Source organism: Myxine glutinosa, chromosome 7 (genome assembly GCF_964187855.1).
Source record: "Myxine glutinosa chromosome 7, kmMyxGlut1.1, whole genome shotgun sequence".
Taxonomy (NCBI): domain Eukaryota; kingdom Metazoa; phylum Chordata; class Myxini; order Myxiniformes; family Myxinidae; genus Myxine; species Myxine glutinosa.
In genome coordinates, this window is record NC_136267.1 from 15,928,163 (window position 1) to 15,954,008 (window position 25,846).

At 46.9% G+C, this 25,846-nt stretch overlaps 1 protein-coding gene across 2 annotated transcripts in view; it reads right to left on the reverse strand.

Moving 5' to 3' along the window:
- Positions 1 to 7,028: 7,028 nt before the first annotated feature.
- Positions 7,029 to 25,846, reverse strand: part of LOC137430505 (protein mono-ADP-ribosyltransferase PARP6-like) — a 37,474-nt gene continuing 18,656 nt past the window's right edge. Inside the window, exons 6-12 of one of the 2 annotated variants that reach the window (XM_078781111.1) lie at positions 23,457 to 23,569; positions 11,002 to 11,074; positions 9,611 to 9,680; positions 9,273 to 9,319; positions 9,112 to 9,172; positions 8,468 to 8,549; positions 7,029 to 7,421 (exon numbers count right to left, since the gene is read on the reverse strand). In XM_078781111.1, the coding sequence (XP_078637237.1) occupies positions 7,322 to 7,421; positions 8,468 to 8,549; positions 9,112 to 9,172; positions 9,273 to 9,319; positions 9,611 to 9,680; positions 11,002 to 11,074; positions 23,457 to 23,569 (546 nt within the window). In that variant the 3' untranslated portion in view covers positions 7,029 to 7,321. The remainder of the gene's footprint in view (positions 7,422 to 8,467; positions 8,550 to 9,111; positions 9,173 to 9,272; positions 9,320 to 9,610; positions 9,681 to 11,001; positions 11,075 to 23,456; positions 23,570 to 25,846) is intronic. The other variant, XM_078781112.1, reaches the window with a different exon arrangement.

Genomic DNA, 25,846 nt, shown 5'->3' on the forward strand with positions numbered 1-25,846 from the left:
GTCCCCATGTGCTGTCTTTGTCTTTCCCTCGCGGTCCCCATGTGTTGTCTTTGTCTTTCCCTCGTGGTCCCCATGTGCTGTCTTTCCCTCACGGTCCCCATGTGCTGTCTTTGTTTTTCCCTCGTGATCCCCCTGTGCTGTCTTTCCCTCGCGGTTGTCAGCTCTTTCACGAGCCTCGATTCAGTATAGAAAAAAAGAAGAAAAAAAAAAGTTGGAATCAAACTTGTCACCATGACCTCAGGCCATTTGCTGTGAAGATCATGGACTCCGACTTAGTATTTCTGGTCGTGAGGTGCAACTCTAACTTCACCGAAGATGTCCACCTCCATCTGTTGCCACAGTTTCTCCTGGCATGATGTGGGCTGAAGAGGAGCAGGACGTGCATCCCCTGCTTTCTTGCTGGCGATGCATGCTTCGCAATTCTTCACGAACTGTTTGATGTGTGTCGACGTCCGGCCACCCTACAGAATCGCGACATTTGTTGCGTTTTGACGATTCCGGGATGACATCCCTCGTGAGCAAGATGGATCACTTGCTGCTGTAGTTCTTTTGAGATCACCACACGGGTGCCACGGGCAAGACGACCTTCGTCAAAAAGGATAGCTCATTTTATATCCTGTAGTAGAGTTGTAGCTCCTCTGTGATTTGTTGAGGCCAGTCTGTTTGAAGAAAATTGTACACTAAAACACAAGGACACTGCAAGGACTCCCAGGAAAGAAGTCGCTACTTCAAAAGTGGATCTGGGATGAATTAACGGGGATAGAAAAGATCAAGGTTTTGGATGTGGGAAGATATGAGATGGTGGTGAACAGCTGTTTTAAAGACCTGGAGGGAGGAGTGGGATTGAAGCAATTTGAGCTCGCCACGAGAGACTAAGTTTGCGGTTGCGTTTGCAATGACTGTATTTACAAAGGCGTCAACTTCATTGATCACATCATTCTTGGTGTTCGCCGCTGGGGTTCTATGACTGAGCATGTCTGCCACTTGATTACGGGACCCAGCCAAGTATTCTGTCATTCTGCCTTGAAGCACGCGAGTCCACCAGTTACCCCGAGGGGAGCACGGCAGAAAAGATTTGCGTTCAATAATATGTCCAGTCTGTCACAATTCAGGTGAAACCAACATACGGCACGAGGCAGAAGGTGATTTAATAAACAATACTTATTAATCCCGACTGTCTACCTTTAAAATACTTAAACTAATTAATATTGATGAAAAGAAACCTTTAATGATTAAAACCCCCCAGATTATAAAACACACATGTCACAGATTTGTTTGCAGTCGAGCATCGATTCAAACTTTCATGTTTAGCAACTTATTTCCAGTAACCGGTTCGTAATATGTTCGACTTCAGCGGGTTACCGATGGTTGGGGTCGGCACGCCACACATTCAAATGATCTTGTCTGGCTGGGGTTGTACACACTACCCATATCCTCTCCTGAATCCGATGCAATATCTCGTGATGTTTTATGTTTCACACATCATCCAAGAGGCCTGGTGTCTAAAGTCTGCATTCTGTTGTCTCAATGAATGGTAGAGCCTTGTTCCGGTTCCACTTTCTCCATAACAAATCTCTGTTTTTTGTTTTGGTTTTTTTTGTATACAAGATCGAGGCTCGTGAAAGAGCTAACACTAATCACACAAAAAGACAAACCGACACACAAAACACAAAAAACAAGGGGAACGGCAGACAAGATGGGGAGAGAGGGGGAAGGACACAAAAGAGAGGGGGAAGAGGGGGAAGGACACAAACACAACACCCGAGAGCAGGGACATCGGGAGGACTTGGGGGGAGGTGGGAGAGGATTAAAACATATGAACACTGCAAGGACTCTGGGGTGAATTACCGGGGGTAGAAAAAATCAAGGTTTTCGATGGGGGAAGATAAGAGATGGTGGTGAACAGCTGTTTTAACGACCTGGAGGGAGGAGTGGGATTGAAGGGAGTGGGGGAGTTTGTTCCAGAGGCGGGAGAAAAGGGGAATGAAAGAGTGAACGTGAGGCGAGAGCCTAGACTTTGGCAGTTTAACCAGAAGAGGGTTGCAGGCAGATCTTGTGCGACCTGAAGGAATATTGGGGGGACAGAGCACAGAGAGAGCTGGGGGAGCAAGGCCGGAGAGGAGTCGGTAGAAGACAGAAAGACCACCAACCTGCCTGCGGTGAGTGAAAGGCACTCGGCGTTGACGACATCGCAGGAGATTCCAATGATTCTGAAAGCTTTGGCCTCAACAGCGTGAAGCCGAGCAAGGTGTGAGGCAGGAGCACCAGCCCAGAGGGGGGAACAGTATTCCATTGAGCTGCGGATGAAAGCCTTGTATGTGGTGAGGAGCTCAGGTGTGCCAAGGAAGGACTTCGCACGACGGAGGATGCCCAGTCGGTGACTGGCTTTGGAGGCCAGCTTGGAAATGTGGTTTTCCCAAGAAAGATCATGGCAGATAGTGAGACCCAAAAGCTTGAGCGACAGAACTTCTTGGAGAGGATTGTTGAGAAAGTAGATGGGAGGGTTGTCCAGTCGGTCCTTTCGGAGAGACATTGTAAGAGTGTGAGATTTGTCAGGATTGAAAGACATGTTCCACTTGTTTGACCAGTCTGTGATTTTGTCCAGGTCTGCAGAGAGTGAGGAGGCTGCAGACTGCCGATCTGAGGAATGAGGAATGGAGCGACAGAGAGTAGAGTCGTCAGCAAAGAGATAGAGAGGATTTTCAAGAGAGTCAGAGAGATCATTGATGAAGATCAGAAAAAGCACAGGGCCCAGAACACTACCTTGGGGAACTCCAGCCTGAACAGGAAGAGGAGATGAGAGAAACCCATTCAGGGCCACACGTTGATTACGACCAGAGAGGAAGTCCGCCAGCCATGCGTGGAGATTTCCATGGATACCAAAGGAGGAGAGTTTGGAGAGCAGAGCAAGGTGCCAGACCGTATCGAAGGCAAGTGAAATGTCAAGGGAGACAGCTCTAATTTCCTGTTTGGCGTTGAGGACCTCCATCCATTGTTGAGAAAGCAGAAGCAGCATGTCCAGAGTAGAGTGACCAGGTCTGAAACCAAATTGATGATCAGAGATCAAGCCATTGGAGAAGAGGAAAGATTTAATATCTGAAGCAATGATGGATTCCATGACTTTGCTGATAATTGGGAGAAGGCTGATTGGTCTGTAGTTGCTGGGATCTGTTTTTGCACCTTTTTTGTGCAAAGTGGTGATGCTGGCTGATTTCCAAGCAGATGGCAGATGACCTTGAGCAAAAGAGAGGGTGAAGAGAACAGAAAGAGGGAGTGAAAGAGCAGAAGAACATGATTTTAGGACCCGTGGGCTGATGCCGTCAGGACCAGTTGAAGAATCAGAGTCGAGGGTTGACAGAAACTTTTCCACCTTGTCAGGAGGAAAGGACACAGAGTCCAGGAGCAGCTGGGTACGACTGGGTACGGTGGGTACAGAGAGGGATGGGTTTGGGACACAAGATTTAGAGGCAAACACAGAGTTGAAGCATTCAGCTTTTTCACGTGCGGAGTCAGCCGTTAAGCCGTTTGAGGTGAGGGAGGGGATGGAGGGGGAACAAACACCAGAAACAGATTTGACCAGACGCCACCAGGATTTGGAAGAGGGAGACAGATAAGAGAGTTCGGTCTTGAGAATGGTGAGATATTGTTTCCTGGCTCTCCTGAGGGTGGACACACACTTGTTTCGGGCTTTGTGAAAGGAAATGAGATTTCCTTCCGTTGGATTTGCTTTCCAGGAGACGAAAGCAAGTTGTTTCAGGGCAACAGCCTCAACACAAGATTCCGTGTACCATGGACGGGAGGAAGGGTATGACAACTGAAGACGAGATGGTATAAATCTGTGCATGAGAGAGAGCAATTTACTTTGAAAGAATTCCCAGGATGAGTTGATGTCAGAGGCGGTAGAGATGGGAGACCAGTCCAGATGATTGATGGCTGCTTGAAGACCGTGCCAGTTGGCCTGAGTGAAATGCCAGACTCGTCGACGCTGAGGAGGCTCTCTGAGAATGGTCAGAGAGATGTCCACTTTGACAAGCACATGATCAGATGAGCCGATTGGAGCAGAAGAAGAGCAGCAGACATTTTCAGGGAAGTTTGTCATAACCAAATCCAGAAGAGAAGATGCTCCGTTGACTGAGATCCGGGTCGGGAAATTGACAGATTGTGTCAGTCCCAGTGAGTCGCAGAAGTCCTTTGCTGAAGAGCCATGGCTGGTGAGAGAGGTACCCACACCCAGCCAACTGGCATGGTGACAATTGAAATCACCACATATGAGGAAGAGAGAGTTGGGATGGGTAGATAGAAGTTGGTCCATATTATCAGACAGTGAGATGTAGATGGAGTCGTCGCTGATTGGTGGACGGTACAACACACATATGAACAAAAGGTGGGAGCGAAGGGGAAGCCGTAGCCAAAGGTATTCCTGGGGGTGAGGTGGAGAGAGGGCAGTGGAGGGCGAGTGAGGAAGAGAGTTTTTTATAAAGATAGCAACCCCACCTCCAGGACGAGGCTCAGGTCTATCATACCGGAGGAGGGAGTAACCTGGGAGAGATACCAAGGCATCAGAGACATCATGAAGGAGGAAAGTTTCTGTTAAGCAGATCACATCTGGTTTGTCAGAAGCAACCTGTATGGAGAGGTCAGTCAAGTGCTTGATGGACTGTCTTGATGGACTTGATGGACTCGATGGTCGTGGTGTCAGTGCTTGATGGACTGTCCCAGTCCATCTGACCTAAGCGGGCCTCAGCCCCCACTTTTTTCCGAATACCAGCATATAGTTTCAGCATAGAGGCTGTGGCCTTGAGATCCTCCATAAGAGCTCAGCTTCACCAGACCGCCCTTGACATGCTGGACGAAACTGAACAATTAACATTCATTTTTAAAGCCACCTTTCACCACAGTACAATTGCCCAATCTTGTGCCTGCTTCACTGGTATATTATGTCATAACAAAAGTCATACTGGTCGAGACGGTCTGACCACCTGCACATTTTAAGACGTGGATGTCCAGATCCTGATGTAGTGAGCAGTGTTGTCAGTGCTTGATGGTCTGTGCGGAGGGTGAACTTTCTCCCATACAGATGGACGTGCTAGTGTTCGCATGCATAAACACATGCTGCGGAGTACATGCGTTCTGTCTCCGAAAGTGTGCGAGCCGTTCACCGCCTGTGATCCATTGCAAAAGTACTGCTCTCACTGCTGTACCTGATGCGGCTGTCGTGATGGTAGTCTTTGCATTCGGATCAAAATATGCAAGGCCTGAAGATGTGGCCTTCTTCTTCAGCATGACAAATGCATACTGCTGGGTACGAGTCCATTCCCAGGGCACATCCTTGCGCAGTCGCTTAAGAAGAGGTTCAGCGATCTCCGCATAGTTGGGTACAAACTTGAGATAAAAGTTTGTCGTCCCAAGGAATGATGCAAGCTGTATTGCATTTGACAGAGTCGGAAGAGTCCTAACAGCTTCAATGTTGTCCTGCGTCTGGTACAGTCCGTTGGCTATCACATGATATCCTAAGAAGTCAATCTCTGATGCTGCAACGGTACACCTTTCCTCATTCAGTGTCAAGTTATACTTCACGAGTTGTGGCAACACTTCATCAAGCCGATGGTCGTGTTCTGCTTTGTCTTTCCCGTAGACGACTGACGTCAGAGGAGGTTGAAGTTCCCCTCAATACCAGACAAACCGAAGAGACCATCTTCTGAAATGCACTTGGTGCAGAACTGAGGCCTTCTTGCATTCTACAATATTGGAACATGCCTTCATGAGTCACGAATGCAGTCAAATGTCTGCTTTGCTAGAGATACCTCTGCAGGTAGGTACCTTCTTCTGAAGTCTAGCTTTGTGAACACAATTGAACCATGGAATGAAGCAGATAGTACATTGATGGATGGAAGCGGGTATTTATCAAACAGCAAAAGGTAGCGTCTCAAACCTTGAGATACTGGTGGAACTGCAAGGTCCGCTCGAGGAGCATGACGGTAACTATTCCACTCCCCAAACCCAATAAACAGGGAAGTATGCAGGTGTTTGTACGCATTGTCTTTGTCTGCAACCATGTGGATGTGTGTGCCAGTTTTGTCTAAAAGTTTGAACCCAAGCTTATCGAAGAGATTAACACCCATGAGGCTCTTGCCTTTTGCAACATAAAAAGTGAAATTGTTGAGCCTGATACCCTTGTCGCTCACAGGAACAGTTATCATTCCCAAAACCTGGATTATGGAGTCATCATAGGCTTGAAGTGCAGATTGTGCTGAGTTGAGTGGATAAAACGAAAAGTACTTGTGGTAGAGCTTGTCACTCACAGTAGAGGCTTTTGCCTCCACATCAAAGACTAGTAATACCGAAATCCCCACAATCTCAATTCACAATCATTGAAGTTGCCCCCCACCACCCCCACCACCCCCCCCGCTGAGGATGGAAAGGCATTTTGGCTGTGATGGTGTACACCGTGTGTTGTATTTCATTGTCTGAAGCACTTGGTTGATCGACCTTCTTCAATGACCTGCATACTTGTGCAAAATGGTTTACTTTAGAGCAAGCACGACATTGTTTTCCACGTGCAGGACATAGTGCTTTGACGCCATGTTGTCGACCACAACCTTGCCATGGCTTTGTTCAAGGTACGTGGGCAGGGCATGGATGGAGCTGCGGTTGGTTCGAAGCCCTTGTGTCTGAGCTGTCTGTGACGGGGTGCCTGGTGCATTCCTGGTGCTGGGGTTGCTGGAGATGTTTGAACCAGTGTGTGTGTGTGTGTGTGTGTGTGTGTGTGTGTGTGTGTGTGTACGTGTGTGAATATGTGTGTGTGTGTGTGTGTGTGTGTGTGTGTGTGTGAATATATGTGTGTGTGTGTGTGTGTGTGTACACGTGTGTGTGTGTGTGTGTGTGTGTGTGTGTGTGTGTGTGTGTGTGTGTGTGTGTGTGTGTGTGTGTGTGTGAGTGTATGTGTGTGTGTGTGTGTGAGTGTGTGTGTGTGTGTCAGCTCTGTTTCAAGCTTCAGCCAATGCATGAAAAAAACGGATCCCTTTCGCCACAGACCACCAGTTTATTTCCAATCATCAGCAACGTCATGGAATCCATCATCGCAGTTGATATCAAACCTTTCTTTTTCTGTGTGTGAACACACACACACACACACACACACACACACACACACACACACACACACACACACACATATATATTCACACACGTACACACACACACACATATATTCACACACACACACACACACATTGACGAGCCAAACACAACACAGCCGATGAGGGATGTTCCGGTCGAGGTTGTTCCGCTTGGTGTCACCCTTTTAGAACCCATCATAACGCTAACCCCAAGTGATGTAGGTGTTCATGATGGTTCGTATTGCTTTATCCGTGAAGGTATTCTGCGTATTGACCCCAAATGCGGAGTCATTATCTTCATACCTGCAAAAGAGTGGAGACATGGGAGTCGGGCAATGGGTTAATATCACAAATACCAAGGGAGGATGTTCCTCTTCCTCCCCTCCTCCCCCTCGGCCTCGTGTTCATGTATTTCAACCAATACTGAATTTAGTGGAATTAAGGTTATTTTCTGAGGACACCGAGAATTAACACGAAACAAATCTACTTGTCTTGGGAAAACAGGCTTCACATTCGACTCCTTCAAGCATTGGAGAACAGCAACACGACGACCTTCCGGTTTGGAGCTCCATCACCAATAGGTTTGGATTAAGTTTGTATTTCAATCGGTGTGGATGCGGCGAAAGATGCACGTCCAGGGGGTGTGGGCAGGTATTGGTTTGGGGTGGTGTGGGCAGGTATTGGTTTGAGGTGGTGTGGGCAGGCATTGGTTTGAGGTGGTGTGGGCAGGCATTGGTTTGAGGTGGTGTGGGCAGGCATTGGTTTGAGGTGGTGTGGGCAGGCATTGGTTTGAGGTGGTGATGCAACAAGCAACCAGAAGCTGCATAAGAAATGAAAGGAAGTGTGTTTCAGGGAGCAATAGTGATGTTGAAGGGTTAAACAGAGGCTGCAGGAGTTCCACAAGAAAGATTAAATAGTTTGTTCCAGCCCCCCCTTTCCAAGCACTTCAAAAATATTTCACCAACAGATATTCCTGGTTCAACTCACCAATATGATTCCCCACAAAAAATACGTATTTTGGAGCCCTGCATGACCGATGACAGAATCAAACGACTTCTTGAAGAAAATAGCAAAACTACACCCACAAGTGACGAAGGAACGTCACACACAGATTCGGCAAATTCAACCACAACATGTGAGTGAGACCAAGGGGGATCACACTGAGGTCATGTGAGACCGAGAGTGGCGTCTCCTTTGATGTTCCTGGAAGCTGCCGTTGATCTGATATGAAGTATAAATGTTTAAAAAGTCCAAATGGGGGAAAAAAAAAAATCAACTTTGGGTGGCCTCAGGGAATTTGGGATCAGCTTTGTATACCTGGAATCACTATTTCATGGATCAGTACTTACACAAATAGAAGGCGGATGCAGATGTCCTCGCGACGTGAAAGCCAGATGTCGTGATGTTTCTGCAGGAAAGGTGTCTTGATCACTGATGGAGAGGGAATGCTTCAACGAATAATTCACATAAAGGTTTAGGTACACATAGCAACATGGATAACAAGATCGGCATTCAGTAGGTGGCATACCTCCGGCTGGTTGGCCATATCACTCAATGGTGCAGAATCATGAAAAAATTAAATAATTATCATATCCGAATCCACATTCAGATCTTCACCAAAATCGAATCTATTTGTTCTTGTCAAACACACAACGTGTCCACCAAGTTTCGTCCAATTCTGTCCGCAACTTTTTGAGATATCCTGCTCTGTATAGTTTTTGGCCCGATCTCCCAATGGTGAAGAATCACTTTAAAAATTATAGTAGCCGGATCCGAATCCGGATCTTCACCAAAATCTAATCCTTTCGTCCTTGTCCCATACGCGACATCTCTGCCAAATTTCGTCCGAATCCGTCCACAACCTTTTCAGATATTTTGTTCACAAACAAACAAATGGACAAACAGTCAAATCGACATGGGTGAAAACATAACCTGCATCCACCTTTGGTAGCGGAGGTAATAAGGAATTCAAATGAGAAGAAAAGTAGCTCACCTTCACATAAAGCAATGCATTTCAGGGTGCGGGTGGACATAAACAGTTCCTCGCTTTGATGCTGGAGTGAAGGGGAAACATTGCGGAACGTTAGTCGCAGCGATACCGGCTTACTTTGGGATGAAATGAGAACTTTCCATTCGAAAATTCCTCAACATTACCTGGAAGGGTCTGGGTTTAACGTTCCGGAACCGCATACAATCGATGTCTGCACAAAGAAGAAACACAACATTTGAATACAAGAAGCACAACCGATGTGGCTTTGGAACGGAAACGGGAAGTGAGAATATTGATGAATATCAACAGATTTCTGCCGGAAAGATGAAGAAATAAAACTTCATTTCTGCAGATAAATTCTGCAAATTTCTGCAGATGATGTTTCTTCATTTATTGATGAGTTCTCAACTGGCAAGGATCATTGAGAAGATAAATGTTTGTGATGTGTGAGCATGAGCGGATATTTGTCATGTCTTCATTTAATTTTAACACAATGCCTCACCGGAGTAACTGCAGGCCGTATTATAAAGTGGGGACAAATATATACCCGCTCCAAACATTGCTCCATTTCTCTAAAGAGGAAAGAGAGACAACATCAACAACAACAATGAACACAATAGGTTAAGCTTGGCACGTGTAAAGTTACACTACCCGTCCAGAACCTTTCAATACAGTCGCATCACGTCCCCGCAATGCAAGAAACTCACATTATCGGTGGGTTCGACGCCACCTGCGAACTTGTTCATGGCCACAACCTCGTTGCGGCTGTCCACCACCCGAAGCATGACATTGCTACCAACATCAAGCAGAGACAACTATCGGGGACGCCTCTTCGTGGTGGTTGTGCCCCCCAATGCAAGCCAGGGGCCAAATCTTCCCCATTCTTCCCTGCTGCCTGGATTCGTTATGGCAGCGTGGTCACGGTCGGAGTGCCGATCGGTCCCCATGGACCAGCCCTTTCCCTCTTGTCTCTGTGTACTCTATGTCTCTGTCTCTCTCTATATATGTACATAAAACCGCCACCATGAACCCCATGGAGAACAAGAGCAATGTGAAGCTATTGTAGACCAGTGAATACAAACAATCACCTTTCTACTTTCCTGAAAAATACACTGCACCCCATTTTGTAAACCTCTCCACCATGTGCGAGTATGTTCATCAAACCTTCAACTGCAACACTATATGGTGTCATTCGTGTCTGCCTGTCTAAACAAAATCACGAGATATTCACCAATTAGAACATGGAATTCAACGCATTAAAGTCCAACACACTCACTACGTCATTCCATGAGGATTGAATGGCGAATCATAGGCGACCCTCTGGCTATGGTTGCCCTCTATCTCTCGGTGAGGCACAGTATATGGAGCTCCATAGCTTGGTGATCAGCCATAACCTGTCTTGGTCTGAAGGATGCTTGGTATTCTCCACCAAGTCCTCTTTGAACCATTTTATCTCATAAGTATGCAAAAATACAATGGAAATCCAAACAGAATATTTCTCCCCAATTCAGCCTGGAGAAGCTGACTCTCCCTTTATTAACGTTGAGACTCCACGTTGTACTGAAAGATGTCATCTTTCAGCAAAGAGTAGAGCCTCAATGTCTGCTTCTCACTCGGTGGAGGCACCTTGGAGGCCTCGCTTGCGCGCCTTGTCGGCACCTCGCTGTCCTTTCTCCTCTCTGTTCCATTGTTTTCCAGTTAATGAAACTTCTTGGAATTGGTCTTTATTACTGGGGAAAACCCTGTGGATTATTTTCACCAATCTCAAGCAGCACCTCTTTAACATGGGCGTCAAAGCTTCCAGAACGGCCATTGTAGTTGTGTCCACAAACAAACACGCGAATCGGCTTTTCACAAGAATATTGCAAACGACTCGCATCATGACGTAATTACCTGCTGTGGGGTGTCAGACTTGACCAACAGACCTTGGTGAATAATGGAATGCCAGTTCCCAATAGGTGATCCACTGGAGGGCAGAAACAGTTTACATCAGAAATAAAACACAGCAGTCACCAAGCAAATAATCTGTACATATCACTGCAGGTACTGCATTTTGATGAATTAGAGAAAACAAGTACAGGTATTTAACGTCGAAAAAAATTGTAAATCCGATTAATAACATTCAAATTTGATTAACAGCAACGGAACAACAAATGTAACTGGTAGTATGAGTGGTGTTCGGGAAGTTTCTTGCCTGACCTATTTAATGACATCTTGTGACCCAACAGATACTTATGATTTGATGTTTTACTTTTAAACAGGCTTTTTATGTTTGCAGGTATACAAACTTGACAATGCAAGTTAGTCATTGGTGTTTTGAAAAATGGAGAAGACTGGAAACAGTGAACAATTACCTCCTGATCATCGGGTTGACCCTGAAGGAAATGCACGAGGATGTTGTAGCAACACTTAAGAATAATTTCCCTTCATGTGACATTGTAAAACACTGGGCAGCTGAACATACTATTATGTTTGCAGGGGGTAGGCAGTGATCACCTTAGACCAGGTAGATTTGCATAGATTAGTGTGCTCCGATTGTCTTGAAGAAGAAGAAGAACCACCATGTAATAAGTAGGGATCCGAAAGGTCGTGTGTTCGGATTAAGTGTGACGTGTGGCCATGTGAAGGGTGGCTCTTGTGCTAACCAGAGCTCTTTATACACAGAGTTTGGCCAACTCGGTTTCAGTTTTTAGCGATCACGGGACAACAGGCGCCATGTTAAAGCCCTAACGTGACTAAACAATGAATGAAACTCGGGAACATAAAAATTAACCCGTCTCTAATAGCAGAAAGTTGCATGCACGCATAGACTTAATATGTAACTCTATGCATGCACGCGCGCGTGCACTTAACGTAGGGCTCCAACATGGCACCTATTACCGAGTTGGCCAAACTCTGCGTACAAAGGGCTCTGGTGCTAACTAGCTCAGGGATTATGGGTAAATTATCCCTTGTATGTCGATACCTCTGTAATTTTATTCCTTTGTTCCGTTTGACAATGCACCATGGATACGTAGAGCTCGAACCGCGCATTTAATGGCACTAATTAAAAAGCGTACATGAGCCAGGACATTTAGCGCTGCCGCTGACAACCCCAACTTGGATGGCACACATAGGTCGGGCAGGCCGAGGCCATGCCCCGAAGAGCCGTGAGTGGTCAACGTTTTGATTGACGCGAAGGACTGGTAGGGAGGCTTGCTTCGATCTCTCCACAGCATCGAAGTCCTTTTCAAGGGTATGGTGCTGACCGGGCCGCCGTGGTGTTCGCATTACAGCCCAACCGAATATCGTCACTTCGTGGCTGCTTTCCGCCGCCGAAATCCAGCGCGGCTTGGGCGATTCTGCCCCTGTTTGGAGAACACCCAGCGAGGCCTTCATTGGGGCCGAGTGAGCAAGGTTTCCGCTGCTGAAATCCAGCGCGGCTTGGGCGATTTTGCACCTGTTTGGAGAACACACAGCGAGGCCTTCATCGGGGCCAAGCGAGCAAGGCCGTGTCGGGACCTGGTTTGCACCATTGACCGAGTGGTTCGCACCAAGCGGAGCTGTTTTCGGATGACGTGCTGATGTCCTTGGACTTCGCGCCAGGCTCTGGGCAGACCGGGCCGACGTGCATCGAAGTCCTTTCCAAGGGTGTGGTGCTGACCGGGCTGCCGTGGTGCTGACCGGTCCACCGTGGTGTGGTGCTGACCAGGCTGACGTGGTGTGGTGCTGACCGGGCCGCCATGGTGTGGTGCTGACCGGGCTGACGTGGTGTGGTGCTGACCGGGCCGCCATGGTGTGGTGCTGACCGGGCTGACGTGGTGTGGTGCTGACCGGGCCGACGTGAGGTTCTGACCGGGCGACGTGGTGTGGTGCTGACCGGGCCGCCGTGGTGTGGTGCTCACCGGGCCGCCGTGGTGTGGTGTTGACTGGGCTGACGTGGTGTGGTGCTGACCGGACCGCCGTGGCGTGGTGCTGACGGGGCCGCCACAGCCGAGATGCCCCCCCTCCCACCCCCCACCTCCCAGAATTTCCATGTTTTAAACGTTTCCCAGTGTCTACCCTGGATTAGAATAGGTACATCGTATCCCTGCGTGTCGTAAGAGACGACTAAGAGGGTTGGCGTCAGGAAGGGCATCCGGCCATAAAAACATTGCCTCAAAAAGAGAACCATGACAATTACAACTACATATGGGCAGGGTACAGCCTGAAGTGGAGATCGGTTTCTGAGGTTTGGGATATTGAATGTAGGGACAATGACAGGGAGATCAGGAGAAGTGTTGGAAGTATTGGTCAGAAGAAAAGTGGACATATGTTGTGTGCAAGAGACGAGATGGAAGGGAAGTGGTGTGAGAATGGTGAAGGGTAGGCAGGGACAGAAATACAAGTTTGTATGACAAGGGTGCTTGGAGGGCATGAATGGTGTTGGTGTCCTGTTTTCTGAGGAGTTTGTAGACAGTGTGGTGAGTGTGACTAGAGTGAGTGATAGGTTGATGATGGTGAAAATGATGATTGGAAAGCTCTTGGTGAACGTCATCTCGGGATATGCTCCGCAGGTTGGTCGGAGCGATGAAGAGAAGGACAAGTTCTGGTGTGCGATAGAGAAGCTGATGGAAAATGTGAAAGATGAGGAAGTTGTTGTGGTAGGAGGAGACCTAAATGGACATGTGGGAAGGAGTATGGATGGTTTTGAGGGAGTTCATGGGGGTTACGGATATGGTGTGAGAAATGGAGAAGGTGAAAGGATTTTGGAGTTTGCTGATGGAGCTGATTTGTTGATTTGTAATACTCAGTTCCAGAAAGAGGATAATAAGCTGCTTGTTACATACACGTCAGGTGGGTCGACGACAACCGTTGACTACCTGATGGTGCATAGGCGAGATAGGGGGCACCTCCGGGACACAAAGGTGATCCCGGGGGAGGAGGCTGTTTCACAGCACCACTTGGTTGTCTGCGACATAAGGGTGAAAGGTGCGAGGAGAGCTCGGCGGATGAAGTACCAACCGAGAATGAAGGTGTGGAGGTTGAAAGAGGTGACAGTAAGGGAGGCATTAAAAGAGAGGCTGAGTAGGGCAGAGGATGATGTGGTTGAGCTTGAAAGTGGTTGGATGTCAATGAAAGCTAGTCTGTTGGGAGCCGTTGGTGAGGTATGTGGATGGACAAAAGGACCACCGAGGCACTCGGAAACATGGTGGTGGGATGATGAAGTTGGAAAGAGGATTGACGAGAAGAAGAAGAAGAAGTTCAAGGAGTGGCAGAAGGCGAAGGGTACGGGAGCAGAAACAGCAGAGCATGAAAGTTATAAGGCAGCCAAGAAGGCTGCAAAGAAAGAGGTAGCAAAGGCGCAGGAGGCATGTAGGAAAATGTTCGGAGAACGCTTGGATTTGGAAGAGGGTCAGAGAGCAGTGTTCAGGATTGCAAAGCAGATAGCGAAAGAGAGGTGTGATGTGATGGGGGTGAGTTGCTTGAAGGATGAAGTGGGACAAATCGTTGTAGACCCAGATGGAATTAAAGGAAGATGGAAAAGATATATGGAAATGCTGTTGAATACAGAGAATGAATTGGATGGCAACATAGAGAGTACCCCAGTTTTCGGACCGGCAGAGAAGATAACTGAGAAGGAAGTTGAGGAAGCGATAAAAGCAATGAAGAGTAGAAAAGCGGGAGGGCCGACTGGAGTTGTGGGAGATATGTTGAAGCAGCAGGAAGTTGGGGTGTGAAGAGAATGACAGAGATCTGTAATCTGGCGGTGAAAGAAGGCCGCATTCCAGTGGTTTGGGAACTGAGTACCCTCGTCCCTCTATACAAGGGGAAAGGTGACCCTCTAGAGTGTGGCTCGTACCGAGCGATAAAGTTATTGGAGCATGGAATGAAGGTATTGGAAAGGGTGTTGGAGAGGAGGATAAGGAACAAAGTGAAGATCGACGAAATGCAGTTTGGATTTATGCCAGGAAGTGGCACGACAGACGCGCTTGTTATTGTGAGGCAGTTGCAGGAGAAGTACATGGAGAAGAGAAAAAAGTTGTTTCTTGGGTTTGTTGATCTGGAGAAAGCATTCGATAGGGTTCCACGCAAAGTATTGACATGGGCAATGAGGAAGTTAGGAGTGGAGGAATGGTTGATCAGAGTAGTGATGGCAATGTACAAAAGAGCGCACACAACTGTAAGGACGAAGGACGGGAACAGCGGTGAGTTTGAGGGGCAGGTGGGAGTGCATCAGGGGTCGGTACTAAGTCCACTACTATTTGTAGCTGTGATGGAGGTGCTGGCTCAGAACGTAAAGGAGGGTTTACCGTGGGAGTTGTTGTATGCAAATGATCTGGTGTTGATTGCGGAAAGTATGGAAGGACTGAAGGAAAAGATGAACACGTGGAAGGAATGTATGGAGACAAAAGGTCTGAAGGTGAGTATCGGAAAGACGAAGGTGATGGCAAGTGGTAAAGCACGTGGTGAGGTGGAAAGAACTGGGAAGTGGCCCTGTGCTGTGTGCAGGAAGGGTGTCGGAGTGAACTCCATTCAATGTACAATGTGCGCTGAGTGGGTTCATCAAAAATGTAGTCGTCTGAGAGGGTCATTAACCAGTGTGGCAGCTACATTCAAATGTAAGGTGTGCACAGAGGGAGCTGCAGATGTAGGAAATGTTGAGTTGGATCTTGGAGACGGCGTGAAGCTGGAAGGTGTGAAAACATTTTGCTACCTCGGAGACATGCTGAATGGAGAAGGTGGATCAGACTCGGCAACGGTTGCTGGAGTGAGATGTGCATGGAAGAAGTTTGGGGAACTGAGTGGCGTGCTGATGAGGAGGGGAGTGTCGTTGAAGCTGAAGGGAAAGGTGTATGCTGCATGTGTGAGAAGTGTTATGATTTATGGGAGCGAGACATGGGTAATGAACGTAGAGCAGCAACGAAGGTTGGAAAGGGTGGAAATGCGAATGGTTCGATGGATGTGCGGAGTATCGTTGAGAGAGAGGAAGACAAATGATGAATTGCGAAAAATGATGGGAATAGAGCCTGTGATTGATGCTGTGGAGAGGAACAGGTTGAGATGGTTTGGTCATGTGTTGAGGAAGGATGAAAGTGACTGGTTGAGAAGAGTGATGGAAATGAATGTAGAAGGAAGTAGAGGACGGGGAAGACCGAGAAAGACTTGGCTGAAGATGGTGGAAAAAGAAATGCGGGCAAGGGGGTTAACAAGGAGAGATGCAGAAAAGAGGGCAAGATGGAGAAGATTGTCATGGGAACCGCAAGGCTAACCCCCGCTCTAGCACAGAAAACGGCCTTAAAATGCATGTTGTTGTTGTGTTGTTGAAGGACTGGTAGGGAGAAACTCGCTGATTGGTGAAGCACGACCGATGACGTGAGAGAGCGGTGGGTTAAATAGTTGAAGCGATGGACATCTACCCGTTTTGTTCTGGATGCCAAAGCAAACGGTCGTGATTGCTCCTCTCCTCCCCCCCCCCTTCTTGAGGTCTTGAGGCATCTCCTCCTCGTTCCCCTGTTCGTCTGGGCATTGAGAGCGAGCATTCGCTCTTGCGCCTCTCGTTCCAAAAGCGATAGCGGATGGTTGGGTTTCGCTCTCTGCACGGGGAGGCTTCATCGTGGGCAGCCGTGTTCCGGCATCGGGCTGGTGGTCGTGGGTGGAAGGGCCGCGGAAAAAGGGCTGCAGTTTCACACCAAGGACGACAAAGACAGGCACGGCTGGGGGAGCGAGCTGCATGCTTTGCAAGGGCGGACTGAGGCCTAGCAGCACGGGAGCAAGCGCATTTCCCGCCAACACCAGAGCCGCGTTCAGACTGCGCGCCCGGGTCCTCGACGCTTCCTGGGAGACGCACCAGCGATCAGAGCTAAGTGCACGAAATAACCACACACCTTTATTTTATCCAACGTTATTTTATATTTCGTCTGTGTTTTCAAGTCTGGTTGTGGGGACGTCCCGTTTAGGAATTCAGTTTATCATGTGTTTCTTTGTTACCGGCATTTTCTTTAATAAACCTGTTTCTTTTTGTACATTTAAAATCCGTGTTGTTTGAGTTAATTTAAGCAGGTTGAAGACAGCAGGTGGAGGCCGTTCAGGTAAGTGCTCTTCAGCATCGTCATCCTCCTCCTCCTCCCCTTTCCTCACTCCTCACCCCACCCCCTCTGCATGTATTAACTCTGTCACATTTTAAACTGAACGCTTCGGAGTAACAGCTTGTTCGGCTATCCGTTCCTTGGAAAGATTTTGATCGCAAGGAAAGCGACAATACATAACGGACAACCAGTACTGAGAACCCGTCAATTCAGGGGATGGGAAGGCCAATTGAAGACGAGATGGGATGAATCTGTGCATGAGAGTGAGCAGGCTTCTATGGAAGAATTCCCAGTCTGAGTTAATAACAGGGGCAGTAGATATGGGCCAGACTCGCCGGCATTGAGGCAGCTCTCTGAGAATAGCCAGAGATATGATGACTTTCACAAGCACATGATCAGATGAACCTATTGGAGCAGAGGAAGAGCAGAAGATATTTGCATGGAAGTTTGTCATCGCCAATTCCATCACCAATTGAGTACCAGCTCACTGGTAATTCCCTGTGTGTCACAAAAGGTGACTAACAGGGTTGGCGGCAGGAAGGGCATCCGGCCATAAAATATTGCTTCAAAAAGGGGACCCAAGGTGCCCGAAAAAAGGCCAACCCCTGCTCTGCGGGGGAAATGGCCTTTAAAGGTGGTTGTTGTTGTTGTTTTTGTCATCACCAATTCCAGAATGGAGGATTTGCCATTGGGAGAAATTTCACAGAGAAAAGTTCACAGATGGAGTCAGTCCCACGGGGTCACACAAGTCCTTAGATGACGTGCCATGACTGACGAGAGAGGTACCAACATCCAGCCAATTTGCATGGTGACAATTGAAATCACAACATATGGGAAAAGAGAGTTGGGATGAGTGGTTAAAAGTTGGCCCACATCTGAGAGAGGGATGCAGAGGGAGTTGTCACTGTTTGGAGGATGTTACAACACACAGTCATCATCATCATCATCATCATCATCATCATCATCATCATCATCATCATCATCACAACACACAAACAAGAGTTAGGAGTGAAGGGAATTCGATTATGGTGAAGAAGAACATGTGGGATGCTACTGATGGAGAAGTAAGAACAGTGAAGCATTTCAAAATGTTTTAAATGCTTTAAAGGAAGAAGCGTTTACAATTCTAAATTTGATGAAGATTCAGTTTGGAGATATTGAGAAAAGGGAGATATAAATATTGTACAGTTGCACAGGCAGAAGGGAATTCAACTTCATGAGCAGATTTGTATATCGGGATGAGTTCACAATATTTCGATGTCGTAATAGATTAGTAGATGACGAATGAGAGAAGATCAATAGCCAGGCACATATGTGAGAAATTGGGCATCAGAACTGAATCGGTGAATTCCGTCCTCACTGAAACATTGGGTGTGATAAAGGTGTCAGCAAGATGGATGCTCAGAACGTTGAAAGATCAGAAAAGTCCCGAAATGACAGTTCCGGGTAACTTGTTAAGCACTTCAAGTCAACTCGGTCAACTTCCTGAGCAGATTTGAGAATCCGGAAACGTCATTAATTCATCATATTGATTCAAAACCAAACAACACTGCATGAAGTGGAAGAACACAATCTCCACCTCCCTGGAGGTTCAAGAGGACATCAGCTTTGAGAGTTCATGGGCACAGGTTTGTGGGACAGTGAAGGTGTGTTCAATCAAATCAATGGTGAACACTATGCTGAGGACGCAGGGGGTTGAGGCCTCTCCCAACCAAATCAGGGGCAAATCCAGGGGGGACGCACATGGGGCAAAACCCCTCGGGGGTGCACTGGCTTGCTGCTTGCTGCCTCCATAAACACCTCCCATCTCTTCAAAGGCAATCGCTTTTTTCATCTGTATTAACGTGTTTATAACCGAAGATGGTTATAAACACGGAATGTGGAACCTCTCTCTCTCCCCATTCCACATCTCGGAATGTGGAATCACCCATTATTCCTCAGACCACAGCTGATGTTGACCGCAGCGTTCAGTATGGAACTGATTCAGAAATTGAATGGTATCCCAATTTTTTTATTTTTTTTTTGTATACTGAATCGAGGCTCGTGAAAGAGCAAACATTTATATCACAAACAAATCAACCAGACAAACAAAATATATAAAAAGAGGGAGCGGAAGACAAGATAGGGAGAGAAGGGGAGGCACACAAACACAACATTTGAGAGCAGGGAGATGTGTGGGAGGGAGAGGGCTTGGGGGGAGGAGGCGTGGGAATGGGGGGGGGGGGGTGGGAGAAGTATAAAACACAAGGACACCAAGGACTTCCAGGACAGAAGTTGGTATTTCAAAAAAGTGGATTTGGGGTGAAATTAGCGGGGGTAGAAAAGATCAAGGTTTTGGATGGGGGAAGATAAGAGATGGTGGTGAACAGCTGTTTTAAAGACCTGGAGGGTGGAGTGGGATTGAAGAGAGTGAGGGAGTTTGTTCCAGAGGCGGGAGAAAAGAGGAATGAAGGAGTGAAGGTGAGCAGAGAGTCTTGATTTTGGCAGTTTAACCATAAGAGGGTTGCAGGCAGATCTTGTGCGACCTGTAGGAATATTTGGGGGACAGAGCCCAGAGAGAGCTGGGGGGCAAGGCCAGAGAGGAGTCGGTAGAAGACAGAAAGACCACCAACCTGCCTGCGGTGAGTGAGTGAAAGGCCCTTGGAGTTAGCTTCATCGCGGGAGATTCCAATGATTCTGAACGCTTTGGTTTCAACAGCGTGAAGACGAGCTAGGTTTGAGGCAGGAGCACCAGCCCAGAGGGGAGAGCAGTATTCCATTGAGCTGCGGATGAAAGCCTTGTATGTGGTGAGGAGCTCAGGTGTGCCAAGGAAGGACTTCGCACGACGGAGGTTGCCCAGTCGGCGACTGGCTTTGGAGGCCAGATTTGAAATGTGGTTTTCCCTGGAAAGATCATGGCAGATAGTGAGACCCAAAAGCTTGAGTGACAGAACTTCTTGGAGAGGATTATTCAGAAAGTGGATGGGAGGGTTGTCCAGTCGGTCTTTTCGGAGAGACATCGTAAGAGTGTGAGATTTGTCAGGATTGAAAGACATGTTCCACTTGTTTGCCCAGTCTGTGATTTTGTCCAGGTCTGCAGAGAGTGAGGAGGCTGCAGACTGCCGATCTGAGGGATGAGGAATGGAGCGACAGAGAGTAGAGTCATCAGCAAAGAGACAGAGAGGATTTTCAAGAGAGTCAGACAGATCATTGATGAAGACCAGAAAAAGCACAGGGCCCAGAACACTGCCTTGGGGCGAAATACCAGATAATCCACAGTCCCTATAATTCTGTCTGTTTTCAAGACCGAAGGACATGTTTTTTGACCATGGGAAATTCTCCAGGGTATACAAATGGCATCAAATGTGTTGGAGAGGAAAGCTTTGTCAAAAGTGATTCACGTCGTCGAGATGATGAAGGCAAATAAATGTTCTTCTGATGGCAAAACCGTAATTTTTTTTTTTTTTTTTTTTTTTTTTGTATACAAGATCGAGGCTCGTGAAAGAGCGAACATTAATCACACAGAAAGACAAACAGACACACAAAACAAATAACAAATAACATCGGGAGCGGTAGACAAGATGGGGAGAGAGGGGGAAGGACACAAACACAACATTTGAGAGCAGGGACCGAGAGACATGGAGACATCGAGAGAACTGTGGGAGGGAGAGGGCTTTGGGGGGAAGGCATGGGAAGGGGGGGGGGGGGTGGGAGAGGTATAAAACGTATGGACACTGCCAAAACTTCCAGGAAAGTAGTTGGAATTTCAAACAAGGTGGATCTGGGGTGAATTAGTGGGGGTAGAAAAGATCAAGGTTTTGGATGGGGGAAGATAAGAGATGGTGGTGAACAGCTGTTTTGAAGACCTGGAGGGGAGGAGTGTGATTGAAGTGAGTATGGGAGTTTGTTCCAGAGGCGGGAGAAAAGAGGAATGAAAGAGTGAAGGTGAGCAGAGATGCCGAGATTTCGGCAGTTTAACCATCAGAGGGTGGCTGGCAGATCTTGTGCGACCTGTAGGAATATTTGGGGGACAGAGCACAGAGAGAGCTGGGGGAGCAAGGCCGGAGAGGAGTCGGTAGAAGACAGAAAGACCACCTACCTGCCTGCGGTGAGTGAGTGAAAGGCCCTTGGAGATAGCTTCATCGCGGGAGATTCCAATGATTCTGAAAGCTTTGGATTCAACAGCGTGAAGCCGAGCCAGGTGTGAGGCAGGAGCACCAGCCCATAGGGGAGAACAGTATTCCATTGAGCTGCGGATGAAAGCCTTGTATGTGGTGAGGAGCTCAGGTGTGCCTAGGAAGGACTTCGCACGACGGAGGATGCCCAGTCGGCGACTGGCTTTGGAGGCCAGCTTGGAAATGTGGTTTTCCCAAGAAAGATCATGGCAGATGGTGAGACCCAAAAGCTTGAGCAACAGAAGTTCTTGGAGAGGATTGTTGAGAAAGTAGATGGGAGGGTTGTCCAGTCGATCTTTTCGGAGAGACATAGTAAGAGTGTGAGATTTGTCAGGATTGAAAGACATGTTCCACATGTTTGACCAGTCTGTGATTTTGTCCAGGTCTTCAGAGAGTGAGGAGGCTGCAGACTGCCGATCTGAGGGAAGAGGAATGGAGCGGCAGAGAGTGGAGTCATCAGCAAAGAGATACAGAGGATTTTCCAGAGAGTCGGAGAGATCATTGATAAAGACCAGAAAAAGCACAGGGCCCAGCACACTGCCTTGGGGAACTCCAGCCTGAACGGGAAGGGGAGATGAGAGAAATCCATTCAGAGCCACACGTTGACTACGACCAGAGAGGAAGTCCGCAAGCCATGCATGGAGATTTCCATGGATACCATAGGAGGAGAGTTTGGTGAGCAGAGCTGGGTGCCAGACCGTATCGAAGGCATGTGATATGTCAAGGGAGACAGCTCTGATTTCCTGTTTGGCATTGAGGACCTCCATCCATTGTTGAGACAGCAGAAGCAGCATGTCCAGAGTAGAGTGACCTGGTCTGAAACCAAATTGATGATCAGAGATCAAGCCATTGGAGAAGAGGAAAGAATTCATATCCGAAGCAATGATGGATTCCATGACTTTGCTGATAATTGGGAGCAGGCTGATTGGTCTGTAGTTGCAAGGATCTGTTTTTGCACCTTTTTTGTGTAAAGCGGTAATGTTTGCTGATTTCCAGGATGCTGGCAGATGACCTTGAGCAAAAGATAGGGTGAAAAGAACAGAGAGAGGGTGAGATAGAGCGGCAGAGCAGGATTTTAGGACCCGTGGGCTGATGCCATCTGGTCCAGTTGCAGAATCAGAGTCGAGGTTTGACAAAAACTCCTCCACCTTGTCAGGAGAGAAGGTCACAGAGTCCAGGAGCAGTTTGGTTCGACTGGGAAAGGTGGGAACAGAGAGAGATGGGTTTGGGACTAAGGATTTTGAGGCAAACACAGAGTTGAGGCATTCGGCTTTGTCACGTGCGATGTCAACTGTGTGGCCATTTGAGGTAAGGGAGGGGATGGAGGGGGAACAAACACCAGAAACGGATTTGACCAGACGCCACCAGGATTTGGAGGAAGGAGACAGGTTTGAGAGTTCATTCTTGAGTGAGGAGAGATAGTGCTTCCTGGCACTCCTGAGGGTAGACACACACTTGTTCCGAGCTTGGTGGAAGGAACTGAGATTTCCTTCAGTTGGAAAATCAAAGGTCACTAATTCTGATCAAAGGTCACTTCCACGTAACACCATGTTCTACCTTTCAGAAACATCAATTTGTTTTGATCATAATGTCATTTGTTTTCAGCCTGGTGTTGGTTTAGCGGTTAGGGTGCCGGCTTGGGATCCTAGGATCCTGAGTTTGAATCCCGGTCATCGCTGCATTAACGCCAGGGCGGTTGACTGAGCCTGTCATCCTTCCAAAGTCGGCAAATTGAGTACCAGCTTGCTGGGATGAATGATCCTGGTGTGTACCCCGATTTAGAATAGGTACACCGTATCCCTGCACATCATAATAGGCGACTAAGGGTTGGCATCAGGAAGGGCATCCGGCCATAAAAACATCGCCTCAAACAGGGAACCATGATTGTCATGGGGCCCGCAAGGCTAACCCCCGCTCTAGCGGGGAAAATGGCCTTAAAACGATCATTCATTCATTCATTCATTCATTCATTTGTTTCATTATCTGCAATGTCCACTTTTCATTCAATTGGATTTCTATGATGAGACGATAATTAAAATAAATGTTGACTTTTGAGCAAACGTTTTTTCATTCAAGAACTTATTTTGAACATAATTTTGAGCATACATAATGCAATAAAAAATACAGATAAACTCTCCATACTTACTGGAAGGCAAAGGTACTCCCATACTTCCTTCTTGCTAAAATAAATTCAACCTCTCTATTACTTGGAGCAGTGAGGAACAAAAACTGATGCCGTGTGCACATGAAGGGAAGTTGCTGTGGAAAGATTGACAGAAAAAAAGAGACGTTCAGAGAGAGGGAGAGAAAGAGGGAGATATGGAGAAAAAAAAAACAAAGAGAGAGAGAAAGTGAGCGACAAAGGTAGAGTGAGTAAATATTATTGTGCAAAGTCTTTCCTTTCCCTTCATCAATCATTTGACAAAAAAGAACAAATTACAATATAAGAAAATGATCATCAAATCTGCACAGTACTCCCATTGTTCTTGCATTCATCATAACAATTATAATCATTAATTGAACAGAAATGGATTACATAGTTGCACACCTAATGTATAAACAACAGCAACCCAAAAGCGAGTGACAGATTTTCCGACAGCCCAGATCACACGTTGAACTCCGCTCGTCACAGAGAGTTTGATCCCATAAGCCCAGAATCTCTCCAAATTGCTGGGTCAACAACCTCGGCTGTGGGCCTATATCTGTAGATCCATGACCTCAACGGTGTCCAGGCAGTCAGCCAATCCGGCAAATGCAACCTCGTAATTCAAAATTTACACTTGCAACACAAATCATGAAAAAGTAAGTACACCCCATGTAAAGTTTTGACTTTTTAAACATATTTCAACATGCAGCTATTTGATCTTCATTTCAACAATATTGATCGATAAAGGTGATATAATATAACAAATATCATGAAACATTTACATTTTGTAGTCCATTGTATAATTTAAATAAACATAAATGCAAATTTCGCATGTGGAAAAAGTAAGTACACCCCTACATTTATCACTACTTCAAATACCTAAAATTAGAATCAGGTGCACCAGCTCAGGTGCAAATGATTAGAACATCGTTAGAGAGGATCTCGGAGGAACCTGTCTTATTTAAACCTCAGACATTTAGTTTGGTTTGCTCTTTGTTGTTGAAGTGTGCGGCGTCACCATGCCTAGATCAAAAGAGCTCTCTGAGGCCTTCAGAAAGAAGGTTATAGATGCCTACGAGTCTGGGAAGGGATTGTAAAATATCTCCAAACAATTTGAAATCAATCATTCGACTGTCCGGAAGATCATCTACAAGTGGAGAAGATTCCAAACAACTGCCAACTTGTTCAGGCCAGGCTGCCTCAGCAAGTTCAGCCCGAGAGCAGACCGCAAGATGCTGAAAGAAGTCTCTAAGAACCCCAGAATGTCATCACGGGACCTACAGGTAGCTCTTGCCACTGTTGATGTCAAAGTGCACGAGTCTACCATTAGAAAGAGGCTGCACAAATTTGATCTACATGGGAGGTGTGCCAGGAGGAAACCTTTGCTGTCCAGAAAGAACATCAGGGCAAGACTAAAGTTTGCCAATGAACACCTCGGCAAAGCCCAGCACTTCTGGAACAATGTGCTCTGGACAGATGAGTCAAAGGTAGCGCTATTTGGCCACAGTACCAGAAGACATGTTTTGTGAAAACCAAAGACAGCATTTGACCACAAGAACCTGATACCAACTGTAAAGCATGGTGGTGGAAATATTATGGTTTGGGGCAGCTTTGCTGCATCAGGGCCTGGGCAGCTCACCCTCATATAATCCACTCTGAATTCTTCATTGTACCAGAGGGTGTTTGAGGATAATGTGAGGCCATCTGTCAGAGAGTTGAAGCTCAACCGAAGGTGGACCTTGCAACATGCCAATGACCCTAAACATACCAGTAAATCCACTACGGAATGGCTGAAAAGAAAGAAATGGAGGGTTCTGGAATGGCCAAGTCAAAGCCTGGATCTAAATCCCATCGAGATGTTGTGGGGGGATTTGAAACGAGCTGTGCATGCAAGAAACCCCTCAAACATCGCACAGCTGAAAGAATTCTGCATGGAGGAGTTGGCAAAAATTTCTCCCAGTCAAGGTCAGAGACTGGTAGACAGTTATAAGAAACGCCTACTTGAGGTTGTTTCTGCCAAAGGGGGCAACACCACCTATTGGAGCCAACGGTGTACTTACTTTTTCCACATGCGAAATTTGCATTTATGTTTATTTAAATAACACAATGGACGACAAAATGTAAATGTTTCATGATATTTGTTATATTATATCACCTTTATCTATCAATATTGTTGAAAGGAAGATCAAATAGCTGTATATTGAAATATGTTGAAAAAGTCAAAAGTTTACATGGGGTATACTTACTTTTTCACGTGACTGTACAGGCTTCGCTATTGCTTAATTCACCAAGAACAAGACTGGCGTATTTAGAATACGGTATAAGAAACTTGAATACGGTATAACAAACCAACTTTTTACCTCCGCCACCAAAGATGGATGGAGGTTATG